At 37.8% G+C, this 21,015-nt stretch overlaps 1 protein-coding gene across 1 annotated transcript in view; it reads left to right on the forward strand.

The window, feature by feature from the left end:
* ABHD3 (abhydrolase domain containing 3, phospholipase) overlaps window positions 1-17,731 on the forward strand; it is a 62,961-nt gene extending 45,230 nt beyond the window's left edge. The window contains exon 10 of the mRNA XM_082353600.1: window positions 1,072-17,731. Within this exon, the coding sequence (XP_082209726.1) occupies window positions 1,072-1,250 (179 nt within the window). The 3' untranslated portion in view covers window positions 1,251-17,731. The remainder of the gene's footprint in view (window positions 1-1,071) is intronic.
* The last annotated feature ends 3,284 nt before the right edge of the window (window positions 17,732-21,015 follow it).

Here is a 21,015-nt window from a genome sequence, read left to right on the forward strand (position 1 = left end):
AGGCCCCACAGCAGCTCTATCTTCAAAGGGTCTCAGTTGTCCTATAGTGTGTCAGCTTCCTTTCCTTCATTGGAAGGGTAGGGAGATCTTACCTTTAATGAACTCATTTACCCCTAAGACTCTACCCAAGATACGAAGGTCTAATTACTGGATCAACCATGTTATCTTAATTAGGGATATAAGATTTAGTAGTATCTGAAATCAAAACACTTCTCATGCCAGGTTGTGATCCATTATAGATCTTAAATCAAAAGGTTTCACTGTTTGAACTCTAAGCCTGGGGGGAAAATAAAAATAAAACAACTTTAACTCATGTCCTTTAAAGTTTTTACTCAGTGTAATTTTGTAGAGCATTTGAAGAGACTGTCCTTACTGGAGGATTATTTAAATACAGCAATTATATTTTCAAAATAAAGTTTTTCTTTCTCCTGACTATAAACAGAAATTCAGAGAAGGAAAAAAATAAATAAAATAAAATAATCACCAGTGTTTTACCACCCAAAGATAAACATTGTTACCACTTGGGAGTATTTTATGCCATTCTTTTTTGCTATCAATATGTTTTTATAAATCATATGTATAATTTTGTATCCTTAATACAGCCACCAATTGGCCTCAGGAATCTAACTTCATGTAAAGTTAACCAAAGTCATACATAATGAATTTATAACTCTCACAAAGGTGATAAGATTAGTTTGGGTTTTTTTCTTGGTGTAGCACCTAAGTGGGAATCTTATAACATAATGTAAGTATTCACCATTTCTTGAATTATTTCTCAAAACAAGACTGGGCCTATACTTTTGTGTTTTGATTAATTACTCGATTGATTCTTCCAAAAATCATGGTCCAGTATATAACTGTGAACATGAACTGTTATAATATAGGTGGTTGATATAGTCAGACTTATTCCATTAGCCATACTCATTATGAATATTTATTTAATGATGTTTTGATTTATAATGATTGGAAATGATAAAGGCATATACTTTTCCTAACAAAAACTGTTAATAATTATATATTTTTCTCTCTCCTTCCCTTCTCTTATCCTCCCCCCGCCCATTTTTTGTCAAGCTATTCCAATAGAAACTGCTAAGCAAAACCCTAATGTTGCTTTGGTCCTTACTTCTTATGGAGGCCATATTGGTTTTCTGGAGGGAATCTGGCCAAGACAGTCCACTTACATGGATCGAGTCTTCAAGCAGTTTGTGCAGGCCATGGTTGAACATGGACATGAACTCTCTAGCATGTAGTTCTTCAGGTGCATTTTGTCTAAACCACCATATAAAGGCAGCTCAGCTTACTGCACAAATCTTAATTACTGTATATAAAGCAAATAAGCCAGCAGGTGGTGAAGAGGTCCAGAATGACATGCAAAAACTACTTTTTGGAGTAACAAAACAACTTTGTAGCAAGAAATAAAATATAGATTTAGACTGTAACTTATGTAGATTTTATTTTTAATATGCCTTACCAAGTATGACCTTAAATAAAGTAGTACAAACATGGAATTGCACTTAACCAAAACTATTGTGTAAAAAGATTTTAATTCCTCAGGGTTTTAATTTAGGCTAGTATTTTTTTAGATTATTTATTTTAGGTGATTTATGGTACTTTAATAATTGTAATAGGACTTTGGTTATTTGAATGTAAGTTATGAGTTGGCACATTCATAAGGGTATTTATACCTAATGATGGTAACATGAAAACTGAAATAAGATAAAATACAATGTGCTAAATCTTTTACATATTTTAACTTTAAAAGGCAAATGCAACAAATGTTAGACTGACTTCTATACATGTTCTTTTACTCTAATAATATTAAATTAAGGCTGACTTATGTTTTATAATGATTATAGTTCACATGCTTATTTTTTAAATAGTGTATGTGCATACTTATATATCATTATATTAAATAAATTCTACCATTTTAAATTGTTTCTTTGTGAGATTTTATCCACAAAAAAGTAATCCCTAGAAAGTAATTTGTGATAATTTCATAAATGCATTAGTAAGAAATATTAAAAGTGTTTTGTTTCACGGTTTCCAGAATATTGGGCTCCCACCGTTCATACCAATTAAAAATACTTTCAGCTACAGGAAACCCATCTAACAGTAATTTAGGAATAACAATATTTAATTATCTTGCATCACAAGAAGTCCCCACGTAAGCAGTCTCCAGATGTACGTGTTTATCATTTATCAGTGTCATCAAAGATGCAGGCTCTTTCTGTTGCCACATCCCTAGCAGGCAGGGTAGCCAGTTATCTCCTAGACACAGGATGGCTGCTGCAGCTCAGACATTACATTTGTATTCAGAGAAGAAAAAGGCAGAAGGAGTGGGGCCAGACACATCTGCCCTTTTGGGAAAGTGAAAGCTCTCTCAGAAGACTTGCACTTATATCTTTTGGCCAGACCTGTGTCACATGGTCACCCTGGTTGGCTGGGAAATCAAGTATGTAGACTTTTCCAACTGTAGTGGAGGCAAGCAAGGGAGAGGGGATTGGTAGTGGTTGTTGGGCTATCCAGGCAATAGTGTTATCTTCTATACCATTCAACATCTTTTTAAAAAAAATTTTTATTTATTTATTTATTTACTTACTTACTTATTTATGGCTGTGGTGGGTCTTCACTGCTGCGCGCGGGCTTTCTCTAGTTACAGCGAGCGGGGGCTACTCTTCATTGCGGTGCACAGGCTTCTCATTGCAGTGGCTTCTCTTGTTGCAGAGCATGGGCTCTAGGCGCCAGGGCTTCAGCAGTTGTGGCTCGCGGGCTCTAGAGCGCAGGCTCAGTAGTTGTAGCACACGGGCTTGGTTGCTCCGCGGCATGTGGGATCTTCCCAGGCTGGGGCTCAAACCCATGTCCCCTGAATTGGCAGGCAGATTCTTAACCACTGTACCACCAGAGAAGTCCCTCGACATCTTTTCCCTCCTTTTTTTTTTTTTTTTTACTATTTCCACCATTTATAAAATATGTATATTTTTGCCCAGGTATCACATTAAGAGAACCATGTAATAAAAGCATATTCACACAAAATTGTTTACTAAAAATGCCATCTTTTGGAGAGTTCCTGATTATGTACTTGTAGACTCCCACGTAACTGTGTCTAGAACAACAGCACTGATAATGCCAGTGATTTTTTCCCGTTCAGCATATATTCTGACTCAACAGTGATAATAACTTTCAGTTGGCATGGTTCGGGTGGGGCCGATCCTGCCTTTCAGAGTTATCGTGAAGATTTTAAACAAATTATGTCAGGAAGACTGTCTACCCATTGGCCATTGTCAGATTTCGGTAGGTAGCCCCTGACCTCCCTCTACACACAAAAATTAATTCCAGCTAGATTAATGAGATAAACACTTGTTAAATTCATAAAAGTACTAATGAAAATATGGGAAGTTATTTTCATAATTTTAGAATGGAGAAGTCCTTCTTAAGCAAAATATAAAAATGAGAAGCCGTAAAGAACAAAAGTGACAGATATATTCATGTAAAGATTAAAAAAAAACTTCAGTTCTACAAAATTACCATAACCAAAATTAAAATACAAATGACAGAAAAAATATTGATATTTTCAATATATAAAAGGCTAATATATCAAATAGCTAAAGAACCCCTAAAAACTGGTAATGAAATATCTGATAAAAAAATGGTCAAAGGATATACAAGAGACTCATAGAATAATAGCAAGTTTATAAAAAGGTGAACAATCTCACTAGTAATTTAGGAAATGCAAAATTTGAAAACAAAGATATTTGTGACCATCAAATTGTGAGTTTAATAACATACAGGATTAGTAATACACAATGTTGGTGATAGTGTGGGGAAATAGTTACTCAAATTGGTGGTGGGAATGTAAACTAGCAATTATTTTTTGGAAGGCAAAAAATTTTGACAGTTAAAATACAAGAGCAACCATATTTAGCAATTCCATTTTGAAGAATCTATCCTATAGAAAATCTAGCAAGGGTGTGTAAAGATATAGGTTTGTTGCAGCTTTGGACATTCAGGATGACAACTTATTTAGTAGGGGAATGGATAAATTATGACACATTCACAAGATAGAGCCACCAAAAATAATGAGGTAGCCCTTTATGTACTGATTTATAAAGATATTTCCGATAGGTTATTTAATGAAAAACAATTTATTCATATATATAGGATCTCATTAGTATAAACAAAAATAAAATATAGCTCTACATGCATGCGATAGTGTGTGTGTGTTAGTTACAATGAAATGAGCATTTTCATGTGTTGATGTGGAGGGTAAACTATTCTTCCCAGCAGTTCCTCCACACACTAATAAGCTCTGAGAAAGAAGGGCTGTGTTTTGATTATTTCTACATCCCAAGCACTTAGCATATTGCCTGGAACAGAGCAGGTCCTTAGTCAAGATTAGCTGAATAATAGTGGTTTGTATAAGAATGAAAATACTACCTTGCAAGCCGGTTCCCTGATTTGAAAAGTTAATTTTAAGTATATCCTGGAATTTTTTCTAAAACTGTCTCCTCAGTTTCTCTAGGTTATTATCATTAAACATTTATTCAAAGCCTCACAGAGCATTGTTTTCGAAATAGTGGTACAAACGGATACAATGGCTTTCTTTTCCTTCTTTCCTTTTTGACAGTGTCCTATACATTTTTTTATATCTTGAACCCAGTGCAAACACATACGTTTTGTTACAGACCCTACCCAGTCGGTCCCTAACAAGGGACCTTCTGCATGGTCTCTTTTGAGCCAACAGCAGAAATAGAGACACAGATGTAGAGAACAAACGTATGGCCACCAAGGGGGGAAAGCGGCGGGGGAGGGGGGGGTGAATTGGGAGATTGGGATTGACATATATACACTAATATGTATAAAATAGGTAACTAATAAGAACCTGCTGTATAAAAAATAAATAAAATTCAAAAATTAAAAAAACAATAAAAACCAAGACCGAGTTTGGTTCAGTTGGCTTCAGGAGCAAAGAAAAGTTTTAGTCTTTGATCAAAGAGCCGAGAGACACAGGCTACCACCCTAGAGCACCCACTCTCCCCCATACCCGTCGGCCTGGCTGCTTTGTAGGTATCTGGTCAGCGGGGAGTGGGTGGAGTTCTCCTGGGGCCAGCGCAGCTGTGCTGCTCACGCTCCAGATTGCAGCGTCGGGCGCAGCACCTCTGTACACGGCCGGCCACCGCCGTCTTGGATTGAGGTGCGCACGCAGCACCTCTGTACATAGCCTGCTGAGGTGAGGAATCAGCACAGCCACTTCGCAGGAGGAATCCTGGTCTGAAGGGCTGGGTGCAGAGGCCTCTAGGGGCGAGGCCTCTGCACCCAGCAAGTGAAACTAGACTAAGTGCAAAGGAAAATAAACAAAAAAAGGTTAGACTTTATTACCCAGCTTCTATTTTTATTTCCAGGGCATTGTTAATGGACTCTGCTGCTGAGTTTTATAGAACAATCTTTACTCTTACTCTGCGCAGTATTCATAGTGCAATATACTCTCATATTTTGTAGCCCATCCTGTTCTAGTCTGGTCTAGTTTAATTTTCAACTATCCCATTTTCCTTTTTTATATTTATTTATTTTAAAATAAATTTATTTTATTTATTTATTTTTGGCTGTGTTGGGTTGCTGCACGCGGGCTTTCTCTAGTTGCGGTGAGCAAGGGCTACTCTTCGTTGTGGTGGCTTCTCTTGTTGCCGAGCACGGGCTCTAGGCGCACGGGCTTCAGTGGTTGCCTCACGCGGGCTTAGTTGCTCCGCGTCATGTGGGATCTTCCTGGACCAGGGCTCGAACCCGTGTCCCCTGAATTGGCAGGCAGATTCTTAACCACTGTGCCACCAGGGAAGCCCCCCCATTTTCCTTTTTTAAATGAAAGTGGGAAAATGAAAAATTCTCGTTAATTCTTAAATCTGGGCCATGGGTATATGGGACTCATTGCATTAGTCTACATTTTGTGCATCAAATTTTCTTACTGCTTTTTAAAAATTACTCTAAATATGCACCTTTGAGACCCACTAATGGGTTGCAACGTAGTTTGAAAAACACTGGAATTCTAGAAGTTACTAGAAGTTAAAAGAAAGAAGTCACTATTGTCTGTGACAGTTGTCGCACTTAGTTGTAATAGCTTCTTTACTTCTCCGCTTTCCCCCAGCAGACTGCGAGCACAGTGAGAACAGGAAACATATTTTCTTTGCTCTTCATCTTATCCCCTGGGGCCAGCACGGTGTCTGCCTCGTATTAGGTTTATTATTAATTAATGATACCAAATGCTTAATAATACTTGAACCTTAGGCCCTGATGGAAGGGTACATCTTACATACAAATCAGGAGTGGGGAGAGGAATGGTTTTTGCAGTCTCACTCCAAATCAGAACATCTGTTAAAGCAGCATCTGTTTCCCCTACAGACTTCAGTGTCAAATGAAGTAATGGTAATTTTTAAAAGAAATCTCACTGTTGCTCTGAACCTAACCAAGTGCTGGCCACAAAGTAAACACTCAGCTTCTTAGAACTTAATTTGGAGTCAATGAGGACAATTTGCAAGGTCAGGTAATAAAGAATACTTAGGAAATACGCCATTTTAACTCTAGTTCTCATTTAAAAGGCAGTCTTTTGGTCCTAACCTTTTCTACAAACAGGCCAACATGTAGAAGCTGGTGTTTCTTGTCCTATGATATAATGTTGATGTCAGCATTGATACCTAATGCAGTAAAAATTGCGGTATATAATTGATTTTATTGTTTTTATTTTAAATTTTATTTCTAAGCAAAGAGATAGATATTTATATATTCAAGGCCTTGTGATGATAAAAAATGTTTTCGCTTTTGTCATATGCACTTCCAAGCTGTGAATTATTCAACTGTGCTATTTATCCCTATTCTGAAACTAAGAGACACTTTTTCTGGCTCTAGCCTTCAACCACCTAAATGTGGGAATTACTTTGAAAAAAGTAAATGGCAAGAATCTGACAAGACTAATTTACCTCACTGAATATCTCTTTTAAATAAAGATAATAACCTGGATCAAATAAGAAAGACTTCACTGTCATTTAAGACCATGACTCAGTATTAACTTATTACAGGACAACTGTATGTTTGTGCCTTCTATAAAGGGTTGTCTTCCCCCGGATTTAGATACTGGTACCCAAATTTTGCAAGCAGTACAATAATCATATCTACTCCATCTATACTTCCAGTTTGCTGTTGATTACCAAGGACTCAGTACCAGCTGGATATGAATAGACAGGCTGTCAGCATATTAACAGGTCTGAATAACAACAAAAGAGCATTATTCTCTTTTAAACTGTCAACTTACTAATTGGTTTCTGCAAATTTTAAATATCCCATTTATCTGCTTTACTCTACCTATGGGCAGACAGTTTCAGATTTTTTTCTCTATTTTTCCAGGCTCAAAATGGAGCATGCATAGTGCTTAATTCCTGGACTGATTATGGTTTTTTTCTTCTAATGCCATATGGAAGTGTTCCAGTATGGCCTTCAAAACCTCTAGGTTTTCTTACCAGAGTTAAAGGGACCCTTTGAAAAATATGATGTAGAATAAACTAGTATGTGTTTTCATAATATATATTCTAGAATGTATGAATAGGTATTATAGATAAGATATATAGATATCAATATATAAAGTAAAAATGCCTAATAGTCTCCATATTTACCTAGAGCTCTTTATAGTCATTAATCATAGTTCCTAGTATTTTTAAGATAACTTCTTGGTCCCACATGCCGCAGAGCAGCTGGGCCTGTGCGCCACAACTACTGAGTCTGCGCTCTACAGCCCGCAAGCCACAGCGAAGCCCGCGCGCCTAAAGCCCGTGCTCTGCAACGAGAAGTCACCGCAACGAGAAGCCTGTGCACCGCAATGAAGAGTAGTCCCTGCTCACCACTAGAGAAAGCCCACGCGCAGCAACGAAGACCCAATGCAGCCAAAAATAAATAAATAAAATAAATTTATTTTTAAAAAAAGATCATTTCTTGGCAAAGAAATTTGGACTTGAATTCAGAGCATCTGAGATTGATTCTTGGCTCTGCTACTAATTCACCATGTGACCTGAAGGAAATCATTTATCCTGTCCAGGGTTTGGTTTCTTCATCTATAAAATGCAGATGGTTTAAAAAAATGCAGATGGTAATATCAATGTTACAGAGGTATTATGAGGATTATAAAGAGATAACATGTAGGTGAAAACGCTTTGTGAACTATTAAATAAAGTGCTATGGAAATGTAATACCTGGCTATGAAAAGATGTTTACTATTATAAACCAAATCAAAATCAAATGACATTTTATTACTAACGTAGGTTTCTCTATCAAAAACACATTGGCTTTAGGGTAGGGGAAAAAATTACCTATTGATCTGTGTGGTGATGTTAACCTTGATTCCTTGGATGAGGTGATGCCAGCCAGGATTCACCCAGTAAAGTTACTAATTTTCCCTTTGTGATTATGTAATACTCTGGGATGGGGCAGAGGGGGGCTACTTTGAGACTATGCAAATATCCTGTTTCTGTTTAAACTTCTTCCCACTCATTGGTGGATCTTATTTTGCCTGTAGCAAGATACTACTGCGTTCTGATAGTTTTTTTCTATTTCTCACAATCCTTCTGTGTTTATAATTGCAATTCTTCTGAAGAAAGTGCTGTCACTTCTCTCCCCGACCCACCCCATTTCTTTGTTTGGTTATTGACATCAGTATGGACTCATGAATATTTGTGTTTTCTTTGGGCTACAATTAAATATCAATACTATCCTTATTTTATTGTTCAAGTTGTTTCAGTTTGGGAGTTCTGGATGGTTTCTATGTCCCTTTGATATGCCTTTTTTTTTTTTTTTTTAAGCATGCTGGCACCACCAGATGCTCTAGTCTCATCTTTTATTTTCCCTACTCCAGCCCTGGAATGAGTTAGCTCTCCAAGGAGTCCTGATTCCTTTTGTTAAAGAATGGCATTTAAAAACCAAGATCTGGATGATACATATGCTCATTGTTACTGGGGTCCTACTGCTTACAGCCCTTTTCAATAGAGGTAGGAAAAAATTATATGTAAGTATAATGCATGCACATGTCTATATTTATCTATATTTATAAATAAACGAGTCCATACTTACACCTCTGACTCCAATTTAGCGACAATGAATTCCCTTTCCTTATTTGTAATTTCTTTCTCCAAGTGAGAAACCTGGCTTGTTGTCTACAATATATTTACTTATTTATTGAACAATACAAATAAAAGTAAAGTCGTTTCAGAATTTCTAACCTACACCCCTGTGAGAAACAAATTTACTAACTTGAGTACTTAACTCCTTTCAGTGTGGTTATGTGACTCATTTGTAATACACTTAGATTATTCATTTGTCAGTATCTGTATTCCACCCTTCTCGCCACATCCTGGTGGGTTTTTAAAATTTATATAGAGTGTATTCTTTGTGGTGAACAGGTTTATGGGTTTTAACAAATGCATAAATTGTGCGTCCACTTAGCACAGTTCCCTATACAAACTTTCTATCACCCACCTAAATCCCCTGTGATACGCATTAATAGAAACCAATTCTTTCCATTCCCACAGACCCTGGCAACCACCCAACTGCTTTCCTCCCTATAGTTTTTTGCCTTTTCCAGAGTGTTATGTAAGTGAAATCATGCAGTATATAAGTCTTTTAGGTCTGGCTTCTTTCTCTTAGCAAAATGTATTTAAAATTCATCTAGGGATTTCCCTGGTGGCGCAGTGGTTAAGAATCCGCCTGCCAATGCGGGGGACATGGGTTCGAGACCTGATCTGGGAAGATCCCACATGCCGCAGAGCAACTAAGCCCATGTGCCACAACTACTGAGCCTGTGCTCTAGAGCCCTTGAGCCACAACTACTGAGCCCGCGTGCCTAGAGCCCATGCTCCGCAACAAGAGAAGCCCATGCACCGCAACGAAGAGCAGTCCCCACTTGCTGCAACTAGAGAACTTCGTTGCATGCAACGAAGACCCAACACAGCCAAAAATAAAAATAAATAAATTAAAAATAAATAAAATTCATCTATACTGTGTGATTCAGTAGTTCACTCCTTTTTATTTCTGAATAGTAGTCCATCCTAAGGAGGTACCACACTTTGTTCATCCATTTATAACACTTGTTTTACAAACTGGATTGTTTTCAATTCTTGGTGACTATGACTAAAGCTACTATACACATTCGCATACAGATTTTTGTGTGAACATAAGTTTTCATTTCTTTTGAGTAGATACTTAGGAGTGGGATTGCTGGGTAATATGGTAGGTGTATGTTTAACTGTATAAGAAACTGGCCAACTATTTTCCAAAGTGGCCATACCATGTGCATTCCCACAAGGAATTTATGAGAGTTCCAGTTGCTCCACATCCTCACAGCATTTGGTATTCCTACTTTTTCTTTCAATTTTTTTACATTTTAATAGGTTTTAAACAGATAAATATTAAAACTAAATAAGTCAGTTCAAGATATTCAAACTATGTAGATGTGTGCATTTTGCCATTACCTCAAAATGTATCAAAGAAAAATGTGAAAATATTAAGAAATACCAGAAACTGAGAGGTAGAGAAAGGTATGAGAATAGGTAACTTAAGATAGTTATTTTTATACTCTTTTTTTTTCTTTCATTTTTCTTATTCAAGCTGCTAGAAAGATTAAATGGTATCTTTGTAATTAAGTGATAGGCAGAAGTCACTCTGCATAAAAAGATGAGAAAATTGAGTCTGATTTTGACAACTGATGGATTTAAGTCCCCAAAGAGGTAAAAAGACAGTGTGATTCAGAGCAAAGATGCAGGATTTGGCCAAAGAAAGAAGGGGAGGGGGCACCTTTTTCACTGTAAAGAGAGAGACAGAGAGGAAAGAACCAGTAACAGAGCATATTTTTCTCTCTTCCAAAACCTTCTCTACTTCAATAAAGCTAATCCAAGGGTCCTCCTTTCCCTTCCTATTTCTTTAAAAGCTCCCAACCCTCTAAAACTTTTTTATTGATATGTCCAGTCTCATACTACTCACGAAGATACAATATTAGCAATCATTCTAATTTAATATACATTTATTGAGTTTCAGATTTGTACAGAATATACCAAAATTAGGCTGTGATGGATACTGAGAACCACAATAATGGTGAAGTCAGAAACATGTACTTTTCCATTTTACAAGGTAGATTTTGATAAATATTATAGCAGATATACAAAGTGCTTTGGGGATATAGGAGAAAATATAATTATCACGGGAGTAAGGATTAAGAAGGGCTTCACAGAGAAGGTAATATTTAAAGGAGATGTTAAAGGAATGATAATACCTTTTGATATGTACAGATGGAAGCAAAGGATTCCTAAAGGAATGTATAAAATAAGTTACAGAAAAGACAGAGAAAGCAAATTAAAGACAACGCCATTTAAATCATTTTATTCTCCCAGCTGTTGCAATTAAATAACTGTTCATCCAGCTTGACTTTTGGAGAGGGGATGTTTCAGTCTCAACCTCATGTCTCAGTGACCTCTGAGCAATTTCCTACAGCTTCTTTGTACAAAGAAGGAGGGTAGTATAAATGAAATTCTAGCTCCTCAGAGTAACAGGGGAGGATGTATACTTTTGGAGAACCCTGAGCACAGGACTTAGCAAATCTCTCTAGAGGCAGAAATTCATTCCTTGTCTTGTCTCATTAGTTCCCTATCTGTCCTTCCTCTTAGTCAATTGCTAAAAACAAAAACCCTAAAAAGGTGGATATCAGACACAAAACAAACATAACCAGAGCAAATTTTAAATGCCAATTGAAAATTAATGCGTATCTCTTCCCACTTTTATTTTTTTCCCGCTTTTAATTTTAAGCCATGTAAGCAGAAAGAAGACAAAAACTAGTTGTAGGCATGAGTTGATATTGTAGTTATGTTTACTGTACTAGTAGTTAACTGTTCCATTGGCTATCTGCAGTCATGGTTTGCATCAGCACTATTACTGGAGAAAACCAATCACCAGGAAGTTATAGCAGAGCAAAAGCATTCTTTAATTCATAAATGCATAAATATATTTTTTAGGTTTATGTTACAAATCATGTCTTTAGCCCAAATTAAACAGAATATTTCGAACCTATGCATTTGCTTGAATCAAAGGCAAACCACTGAACAAAAGGGAGTTAGGTCTTGACTGAAATGCTAGAATATTTTGCAGTTATCTATTTTAAGCCACCTACAAGCCATCTGGCAAAAGGAGCTGAAAAGCCTAGCTTTTAGAAAGCCCCTTCCCTGTCCCCAAATCTTAAGCTGAAAGCATTATGAAGTGATGTTAAATAATTTACAATTTTAATTCATATTTAGGTTTTTTTTTTTTCTTCTACAGACTTTCCACTCCATTTTTCCTTAACTCTATTTAAGGCATGGCTCTTGTGAGAGAATCCAACTGCTTATTTAAATCCCAGTTCTACACAGACAAAAACAACAGTGTCTACCTATTGTATATGTCACTAATTGCGAAATATTTCCCCCATGTTGCACTGACTGTTTGGGAATGGGGTAGAGACCAGTGGGAGGTGAACTATTATGGTTCTAAAGTTCCTGCCTCCATCCCCAAAATCCTCCAAAGAAAGCTCAGAGTAACTGACTTACAGCCTCCTCTGGTTAGCAGATATTTGGTCCTGTCTGAAACATCCATAAGATATTTGGTCCAAACCAAAAGGTCCTTGAAATCTGCTCCTGTTCAAAAAGAGCATGAGCAGATTTCGTCTATGCCAAATGATTTTGGACAAGACCAAACATCAGCACCTTTTGGCATGGACCAAATATATTACGGATGTTTTGGACAGGACCAAATGTCCTGCAAAGCCTACCCCAAGAGTAAAAAGGTTAAAATTCTGTTCAGAATCCAAAATAGCTCACTCAACGGTGAGAGCTGGGTTAAACAGCCGTAACATTCACCAGCCATTTTCAGGAGCTGGTTGTTTTGGAGTGGGGTCACACGATTCTACAGTTCCTAAAAACTCTCCATCATGGCCAAATATGCAGAAAAACGGGCCATCAATTAATTACTGGAATCAATCTATTAGAATTGCATATTATTTGTTTCTGAATAGTATAATAAGTGTTGAAAACAAATCCCAAAATTGGAATGGGAAGCCAGACAGAAGATCTGCCCCTTTTAACTTACGAGCTGTTAGACCTAGGAAAAGACATTTAACCCCTCTGAAGTTTAGTTCTGTCATCTAAAAATGTGCATAATATGCCATGCTATCACTGAATTGTTATGAGCATCAAATTTAAATCAAATACACAAAAATGTTTATTAACCAGAAAATTAAAAATTGCTAAAATGTAAGATATTAGGTGCCATTACTGTAGCTTAAGTACTAATACTCCAAAAATTAATATTTATTAGCCGTGCTTTCTGAGGGCCAGTTAAAGAAAGGAATTTATAGTAACTACTTTTTTTTTTGGCCATGATGTATGGCTTGTGGGATCTCAGTTCCCTGACTGGGAATCGAACCCTGGCCATGGCAGTGAAAGCGCCAAGTCCTAACCATTGGACCACCAGGGAATTCCCTAAGACTCCCCTTTTCAATCACTGTGTTACACTGCTTAAGAAGCTGTGAAGAACACAGCAATGCAAAAGAACTGAATGCCACCTATGAAAAATTACAGACAAAAAATTAAACTTGAAGCAGGTGAACTTCAATCAAACTTCCAGTTTCCCGGAAATTCAGGGGACAAAGAAACATGTTAAAAGACCAAATGGGGTGCAATTAGCAAAAGGAAGAAGTCTGGAAACTTTACAAATTGCAAGGAGAAAAACCAAAATGGAGTAAGAAAACAAATCAACTGCAAAAATATCATTTATAAGACTTTTTTTTTTTTTTTTTTGGCCATGCCACACAGCTTGTGGGACCTTAGTTCCCCAACCAGAGATCAAACCTGCACCCTTGGCGGTGAAAGCGCGGAGTCCTAACCACTGGACCACCACGGAATTCCCTATAATTTCAGAAATTTGAACACTGCCTGGATATTTGACAGTACTGTTGTGCATGAGAATGATACTGTGGTTATATTTTTAAAAACAGCCCTGAAACATTTATAGGTGAAATATCTCAGATATGCTTGAAAATAATCCAGTGGGTCATGGTGGGGGGTAAGGGTGGGGAGATGGGTGGCAGTACAGATGAAACAAGTTTGACCATAAGTTGACAACTGTTGAAGGTGGGTAGTAACTATATGAGAGTTCAATGTACCATTCTATTTTGCATGTTTGAAAGGTCAAACAGAATGAAAGTGGCATACAATTCCACTAGGGCAAACTTATTCTAAGATGAATATAATCAATCACCATCTACCAAACCACTTCAAAATCCTACTAAGTAGTCAGTACAGCATATTCACTGCAAACTATTAATCAAGTAGATACTGAACACACCCCTCATTTTTACAGGTGCCTCACTCCTTAATGCAATGGGGGGGGATGCATTGTCACAACCAACTTGCTCTGCTATAAACTCATATGCTGTTTGTCACATATATTGTATAAAGACTTGTCAAATCCCATTTTAAACCTCTAATAATGTGTAGAATTGTTACCTTGATGATTCATCCAGTCTTACTAAGTTAGCTGAACAAATCAGGAGTAGTATTGTAGCACAGGGGCTAAGTGGTCTCTTCCATTAGAAACTCTATCCCTTAGGAATGACATTTGGCAACAGGTTATAGAAAAAGCAACTTACTATGGTTTATTCTAAAGGGATATTTTTTTCTTGCAGAACAATAAGTTCAGAGGAAGACAGTTGCTGGCATTGGTTTAACACCTTAAGAATGTCAGAGACTTCCCTGGTGGCGCAGTGGTTAAGAATCCGCTTGCCAATGCAGGGGACACGGGTTCAATCCCTGGTCTGGGAAGATCCCACGTGCCACGGAGCAACTAAGCCCGTGTGCCACAACTACTGAGCCTGCACTCTAGAGCTCGCGAGCCACAACTACTGAGCCTGTGTGCCACAACTACTGAAGCCCATGCGCCTAGAGCCCATGCTCTGCAAAGAAGAGTATCCCCTGCCCGCTGCAACTAGAGAAAGCCCGCGTGCAGCAACAAAGACCCAACGCAGCCAAACATAAATAAATTAATTAAAAAACAAAAAAAGAATGTCAGGGTCTAGGTCTCTAATGGACTTTTCCTCATTGTAAAAACAGCTGCTACAGCTCCAGTTATCCCATCTGTGTTCCAGGGAAGAAGGTGGGAGGGATAAAGAATAAAAGACCCAAGTCAGATGAGTCTGTTCCTTTTTATTTGAAAATAGTAGCTTTTCCAGAATCCCTCTGAGATTTCCATTTATATATCACTAATCAGAACTAGGTCAAAGGGTTCCTGATAAGCACAAAGTGGGGAAATAAAGTTTTTAAAGCTTGACACATTTCTACCCCCCCCCACCCCAAAACTAGGTTCTCTTGGTAAAAGCAGAGAATAGATATTGGGTTGGTGACTAACCATGTATGCTTACCAAACCCATTTAAACAGAGGTCTCCAATATTTCAGATTTTTTATTTTCTGGCTCATGGTTGACCTCCATCCATCTTTAAATAAAGGAGGGATAAGACAGACAGGTAGATGTATGTATGCCTGTATGTCACAAATATGCATCAGGAATTTGTGACCAAACTCATTTATTAGGATCCTATTTGCACCTTTATTGTGAGGTTTTGGGGTTTCAAAAGTGCCTATCAACCTCATCTCTGGGTTTTGAATGAAATTGAGAAACAGGTGGGGTCAGATTACCTGCTTTATTAGTGGTAAAGCTAGATCAAAGAACATAACTTGGGTTGGAAGATAAAATGATTCTTCCCCCAAGGCACACTTTAGAACAAGTTTATGGGAGTAACTGGATACACAGAACGCTCTTAGTCTGTGGAACACACACAGAGGAGAAAGCCAGAGTGGAGGACCTCCATACCTGCCTTTGACAGGATGCCCCTGGGGAATGTCAACAAAATACAGACTCCCTTGGGGATGAGGTAAACAAAATGACCAAGCCTCTTCCACCCTCAGCATTTTATGGACTCTGTTCTATTTTATGTGCTCAGGCAGGAATATGGAGAGAGGAAGAGACATGTCACCCCTATATGAGAGATAATTTTTAGGTTTTCATTTTCATGGATATTCCCTGAGAGCTGTCATTTTATGAGAACATTTAGTAAAGGTTGGAAGCCTATTATAAAAGTATGATTAGGAAACTCAAGCACATTATTTCTAACTGAAAGATAATCCACAATAAATCTGAAGTAATAGTCCAAAAAGGTCTTGGTTTAAATAAACATGCTTCTTCTTGAAGTACATGTTCTTAGCAGAATATTTGGTTTTTCTAAGTTGGGTGCCAACAAAAACATATACACATGGACTATCAATGTTACACCAAAAAAGTGTAAATATACACAGAAGACACACTCTGAAAGGGAAGACTGCAGTTCAGTGAGTGGGAGAAAAACTAGATTAGAGGTGAAGGTGACTAGTGGTAAGGAGTAAATACGAAAGAGGGAAGGAGATGATTAAGACGGATGTAAAGCACTGCTCTTGTGATGGTTAATTTTATGTGTCAACTTGATTGGGTTACAGTGCCCAAATATTTGGTTTAACATTACTTCTGGGGTGTGTCTGTGAAGATGTTTCTGGATGAGATTAGCATCTGAGTTGGTAGACTGAGTAAAGCACATTGCCCTGCCCAGTTTGGGTGGGCAGCATCGAATCTGTTGAGGGCCTGAATAGAAAAAAGCAGAGGAAGACAGTTTGCTCTGTGTGCCAGACTGATTGATCTGGACATTGGTCTTCTGCCCTCAGACTGGAACTTACACCATCAGCTCCCACAGTTCTCAGGACTTGGACTTACACCATTGATTCTCAGGTCTTCAGGCTCAGACTGGAACTTTCTTGGGTCTCCAGCTTGCAGAGGGCTGATTGCCTCTGGTCTTCTCAGGCTTTATAATTGTGTGAGCCAATTCATTATAATAAATCTCTTTGTATATGTAAATATCTTTTAGTGGTTCTGTTTCTTTAGAGAACACTGACTAATACAGTTCCCCAAGAAAGTTTATTGGTTTCCTTTCACTTACCAGTGCATTAAGATGCATATTAGCCAAATCTCTCAGATGATGTACACTATTTCCAGCAAGGGGAAACAAAAAGCAATTCTCAAAAGCTTTATATACGCACAGTTAAGGGGAAATACCCAATAAAAACAAATGCCAGGCCCTTGGCTCAAATCTTAAAACTGCAGAATGGAACACAGATTCAGATTGCACAAGCTGTAGATCAGTCTGTGATTTAGAGGCTCTTAACTGGGCAAAAGGTAGCAGCCGAGTGAACATTAACCTGTCCATGGATCAAAACACAAAGAAAACTGACGCTCCAGTCTTGGAAATTCTTGTCACTTACCTTTCCATATTTTATTTTGGCTTCTAGAATGAAACTATTCCTTGTTGTGGAAATGCTGATTTTTTCAGATGCATCAAATCAACTGGAGAGGTTCCCAAGAGTGAAAGGCTCAGAGATACCTCTGTCCTCAAATGGCCAGTTCTGCCACCATGAAGGCTGTTTATAATAAAGACAGGGGAGTTCCCTGGTGGCCTAGTGGTTAGGATTCTGGGCTTTCACTGCCGTGGCCTGGGTTCAGTCCCTGGTCCGGGAACTGAGAGCCCGCAAGGTGTGAGGTGAGGTGAGGCCAAAAAAAATAAAATAAAATAAAAAATTAAATTAAATTAAAAAGAAAAAAAAAGACAGGACAATCTGGGTCTAAGCTGCCTAGCAATTCCCATCGTCCAGGACCTACTTCTCCTCTGCAGCCAGTAGACAAAGGCAATTATTATGAGATCATGGCAGTGATTTAGGACAAGAGCTGATTGGGAGGTTATATTTTCAGAAGCAAACAGCTTGTTGGAATGCTATTCCAGTCATCAAGATATTAGATGGCTTCTCAACTCCTCTCCCAGGGACAGGCTGATCTAGTGTGGTGTGCTCTTACTAGTAGTCCTGGGGGAGACACAGGTAAAAATCTAATTGATGGAACTTCCCTGGTGGCACAGTGGATAGGACTCCACGCTCCCAGTGCAGGGGGCCCGGGTTCCATCACTTGTCAGGGAACTGGATCCCACACGCATGCCGCAACTGGGAGCTCGCATGCCGCAACTAAGGAGGCCATGTGCCGCAATTAAGGAGGCTGCCTGCCACAACTAAGACCCCACTCAACCAAGTATATAAATAATAATAATAATAAATCTAATTGACATTTCACTTTCCTGAGCCTCACTTTATACAGGTGGAAATGCCGTCTTGGTTATAGTGATTTTAATATGTCAGTTTTAAATGTAGCAATACTCTTGGAGAAAAAAAATTGCCATTCAAACTCAGAACGTACAGTGTTTACTTTGGCACAACATGGATATCGCATCTCCTAGGGTTATGGCAACACAGGACATGGGTAACAACATCCAAATGTTGGATAATAATTAATTGTTGGTAAAGATGTGGAAAATGGAACCCTTATACCTTTTATACGTTGTTGGTGGGAATGTCAAATGGTATAGCCACTTTGGAAAACAGTCTAGCAGTTCCTCAAAGTGTTAAACATAGTTACCATATGATCCAGTAGTTCCATTCCTAGGTATATACACAAGAGAATTAAAAACATATGTTTATCGAAACTTGTACAGAAATGTTCATAGCAGTATTACTCACAATAGCCCAAAATGGAAATAACCCAAATGTCCATCAACTGATGAATGGATAAACAGAAAGTGGTACATCCATACCATGGGATATTATTCAGCAATAAAAATGATTGAGGTACTGACACATGCTACAACTTGGATGAACCTTGAAAACACTATGCTAAGTCAGTCAGTTTCAAAGGATCATACATTATGATTCCATTTTTATGAAATATCTAGACAAGGCAAATTTCTAGACAGAAAGTAGATTAGCGGTTGGCTAGGGTTATAGGGGAACAGGGGGAGACTGAAGGTTGATGCCTAAGGGGGATGGGATATCTTTCTTGCAGTAATGAAACCTAAAATTGATTGTGGTGATGGATGCACAACTCTGTAAATATACTAACAGCCACTGAACTATACACTTTAAATGGGTAAACTGTATGATATGTAAATTACATCTCAATAAAGCTGGGTTATTTTAATCCAAATGTCAGTAAAAATTTAAGCATATTCAAAGACTTAAAAATGAAATTTCAGAAAAAATAAGGTTTAAAATCTGGGGAAAGTTACAATAAAGTTACTTAGAATTAGCTATTCTAGTACATTAACTTGAACTATAAAATATCTTCCAACACTGACATAGATATAATTCTCTATACCAAGTCAACTAATTTAGTTATCAATTACAAGTTATCTCGAGGTATTCACTAGAAAGAAGTACTATTTAAAGGTCTACATCCTATGGGTCTTTATTGTCATTCTCTCATGTATCCTCAGTGTCTATTCTCAAATGGCCAGTTTCCCCACATTCTTCAGGGATGTGATTTCCAATATTTAACAAAAAATAACCATATTCAAAACAACTTCCAAATACTATATAGGAGAACTCTGTTGTCATTCTGTGCTTCAACAGACATGTTAATATAGACCTAGGTACACTTACAACTTTACTAAAGTGAAAGGTATGACCATATGCTTCTCTGTTGCTGAAACAGGCAGCAAGAGGTAGCAAGGTGTGTAAACTGTAGAGGCATTAAGAGGATGAGAATATAGGTGGTCCCTGGACAGTTGACCTCGAGGAAATTTGGTCCAGAAGTCAAGAACTGAGAGAGCTGGCCAGAAAGACCTTGTGAACCACTTAAGAGTTATTGGTTTCCACTCCCATCACTCTAACTCCCAGGACCTGCATCAACAAACTCCCAAATCTACCTCCAATTCTGCAGCTTCATCCTGTCAGGACCATATCAAAAGAGGTCTAATTTACCAATCCAGATATAAACAATGAGGTGGTTATACTTCAAGCCAGAATAGAGAGAAAAGAGCTGAAGAGAGTAGGGAGATATTCAGGGTGTGCAATACCAGTGTAAAAGGGCAGTTTGTCAAAATTTCAGAAATGTTGTGAGCTGTTTAACAGCATGACAATGGTTAAATTTCCAAGGTAGGAAGTCAGCAAATGCCACAAATTGTTAAACATTTACCAACACATCACAGGCTGACAGTGGACGGGCATCTGAAATTTTCTTAACAAGCTTTAACTTTTATCACCCAAACATAGTTATAGCAAATGTCCACCTCTTGTACCCAAAATCATCAATGTCATTTTCAGAGACAGTGTAGCTGAATATTTATTTTTCTTTAGCCAAATTTTCAAGCAGTTTAAAAAATTATATAACATTTTATATTAAAAAATGCACAGAAATAGTAAGCTGAACGATATGAAATCAATGTTTTTGTAGGTCAAGACAATCAAACATCAGCAATTTCATATGGTTCAACCTAAGTATACCCATCTGCCAGCTTGAGAAACAGAACATTACCCAGTTAAAACTCATGCATCCCCATCTGCTATCACACTCCCCCCCTTCCTTCCATCCCTCAGAAGTGACTGCTCTCCTGAATTTATCATTCTTGCACACATCTCTAAACTTTAGCCACGTCAGCATCCCTAAATACAGTTTACATCTTCCTTATTTATAGAGAATTTACACAGAATAACATATGTATTCTGCTACTTGCATTATTTGCTCAATGTTGTCTGACTCATCCATGTTGACACATGCAGCTCTAGTTCATTTTCAGTGATGTAGTTTACTATATACATAAACAATTTACTCAACTCTTTTCCTGTTGGACATTTAGATAGTTAGGATTTACTTATTTATTTTTTACTATTATAAAAATATTGCCTATAGCTGCTTTGAGCAGAGTTGAATAGTTGAGACAGAGACCATATGGCCCATAAAGCCTACAACATTCACTACCTGGTCCTCTACAGAAAAAGTTTGGTGACTCCAGGTTTATCCTTTAGGTGATTTAACCATTCCTCTAATTTTGGACAGACAGGGTTGTT

This window comes from Balaenoptera borealis (assembly GCF_965194805.1).
Source record: "Balaenoptera borealis genome assembly, chromosome: 14".
Taxonomy (NCBI): Eukaryota; Metazoa; Chordata; class Mammalia; order Artiodactyla; family Balaenopteridae; genus Balaenoptera; species Balaenoptera borealis.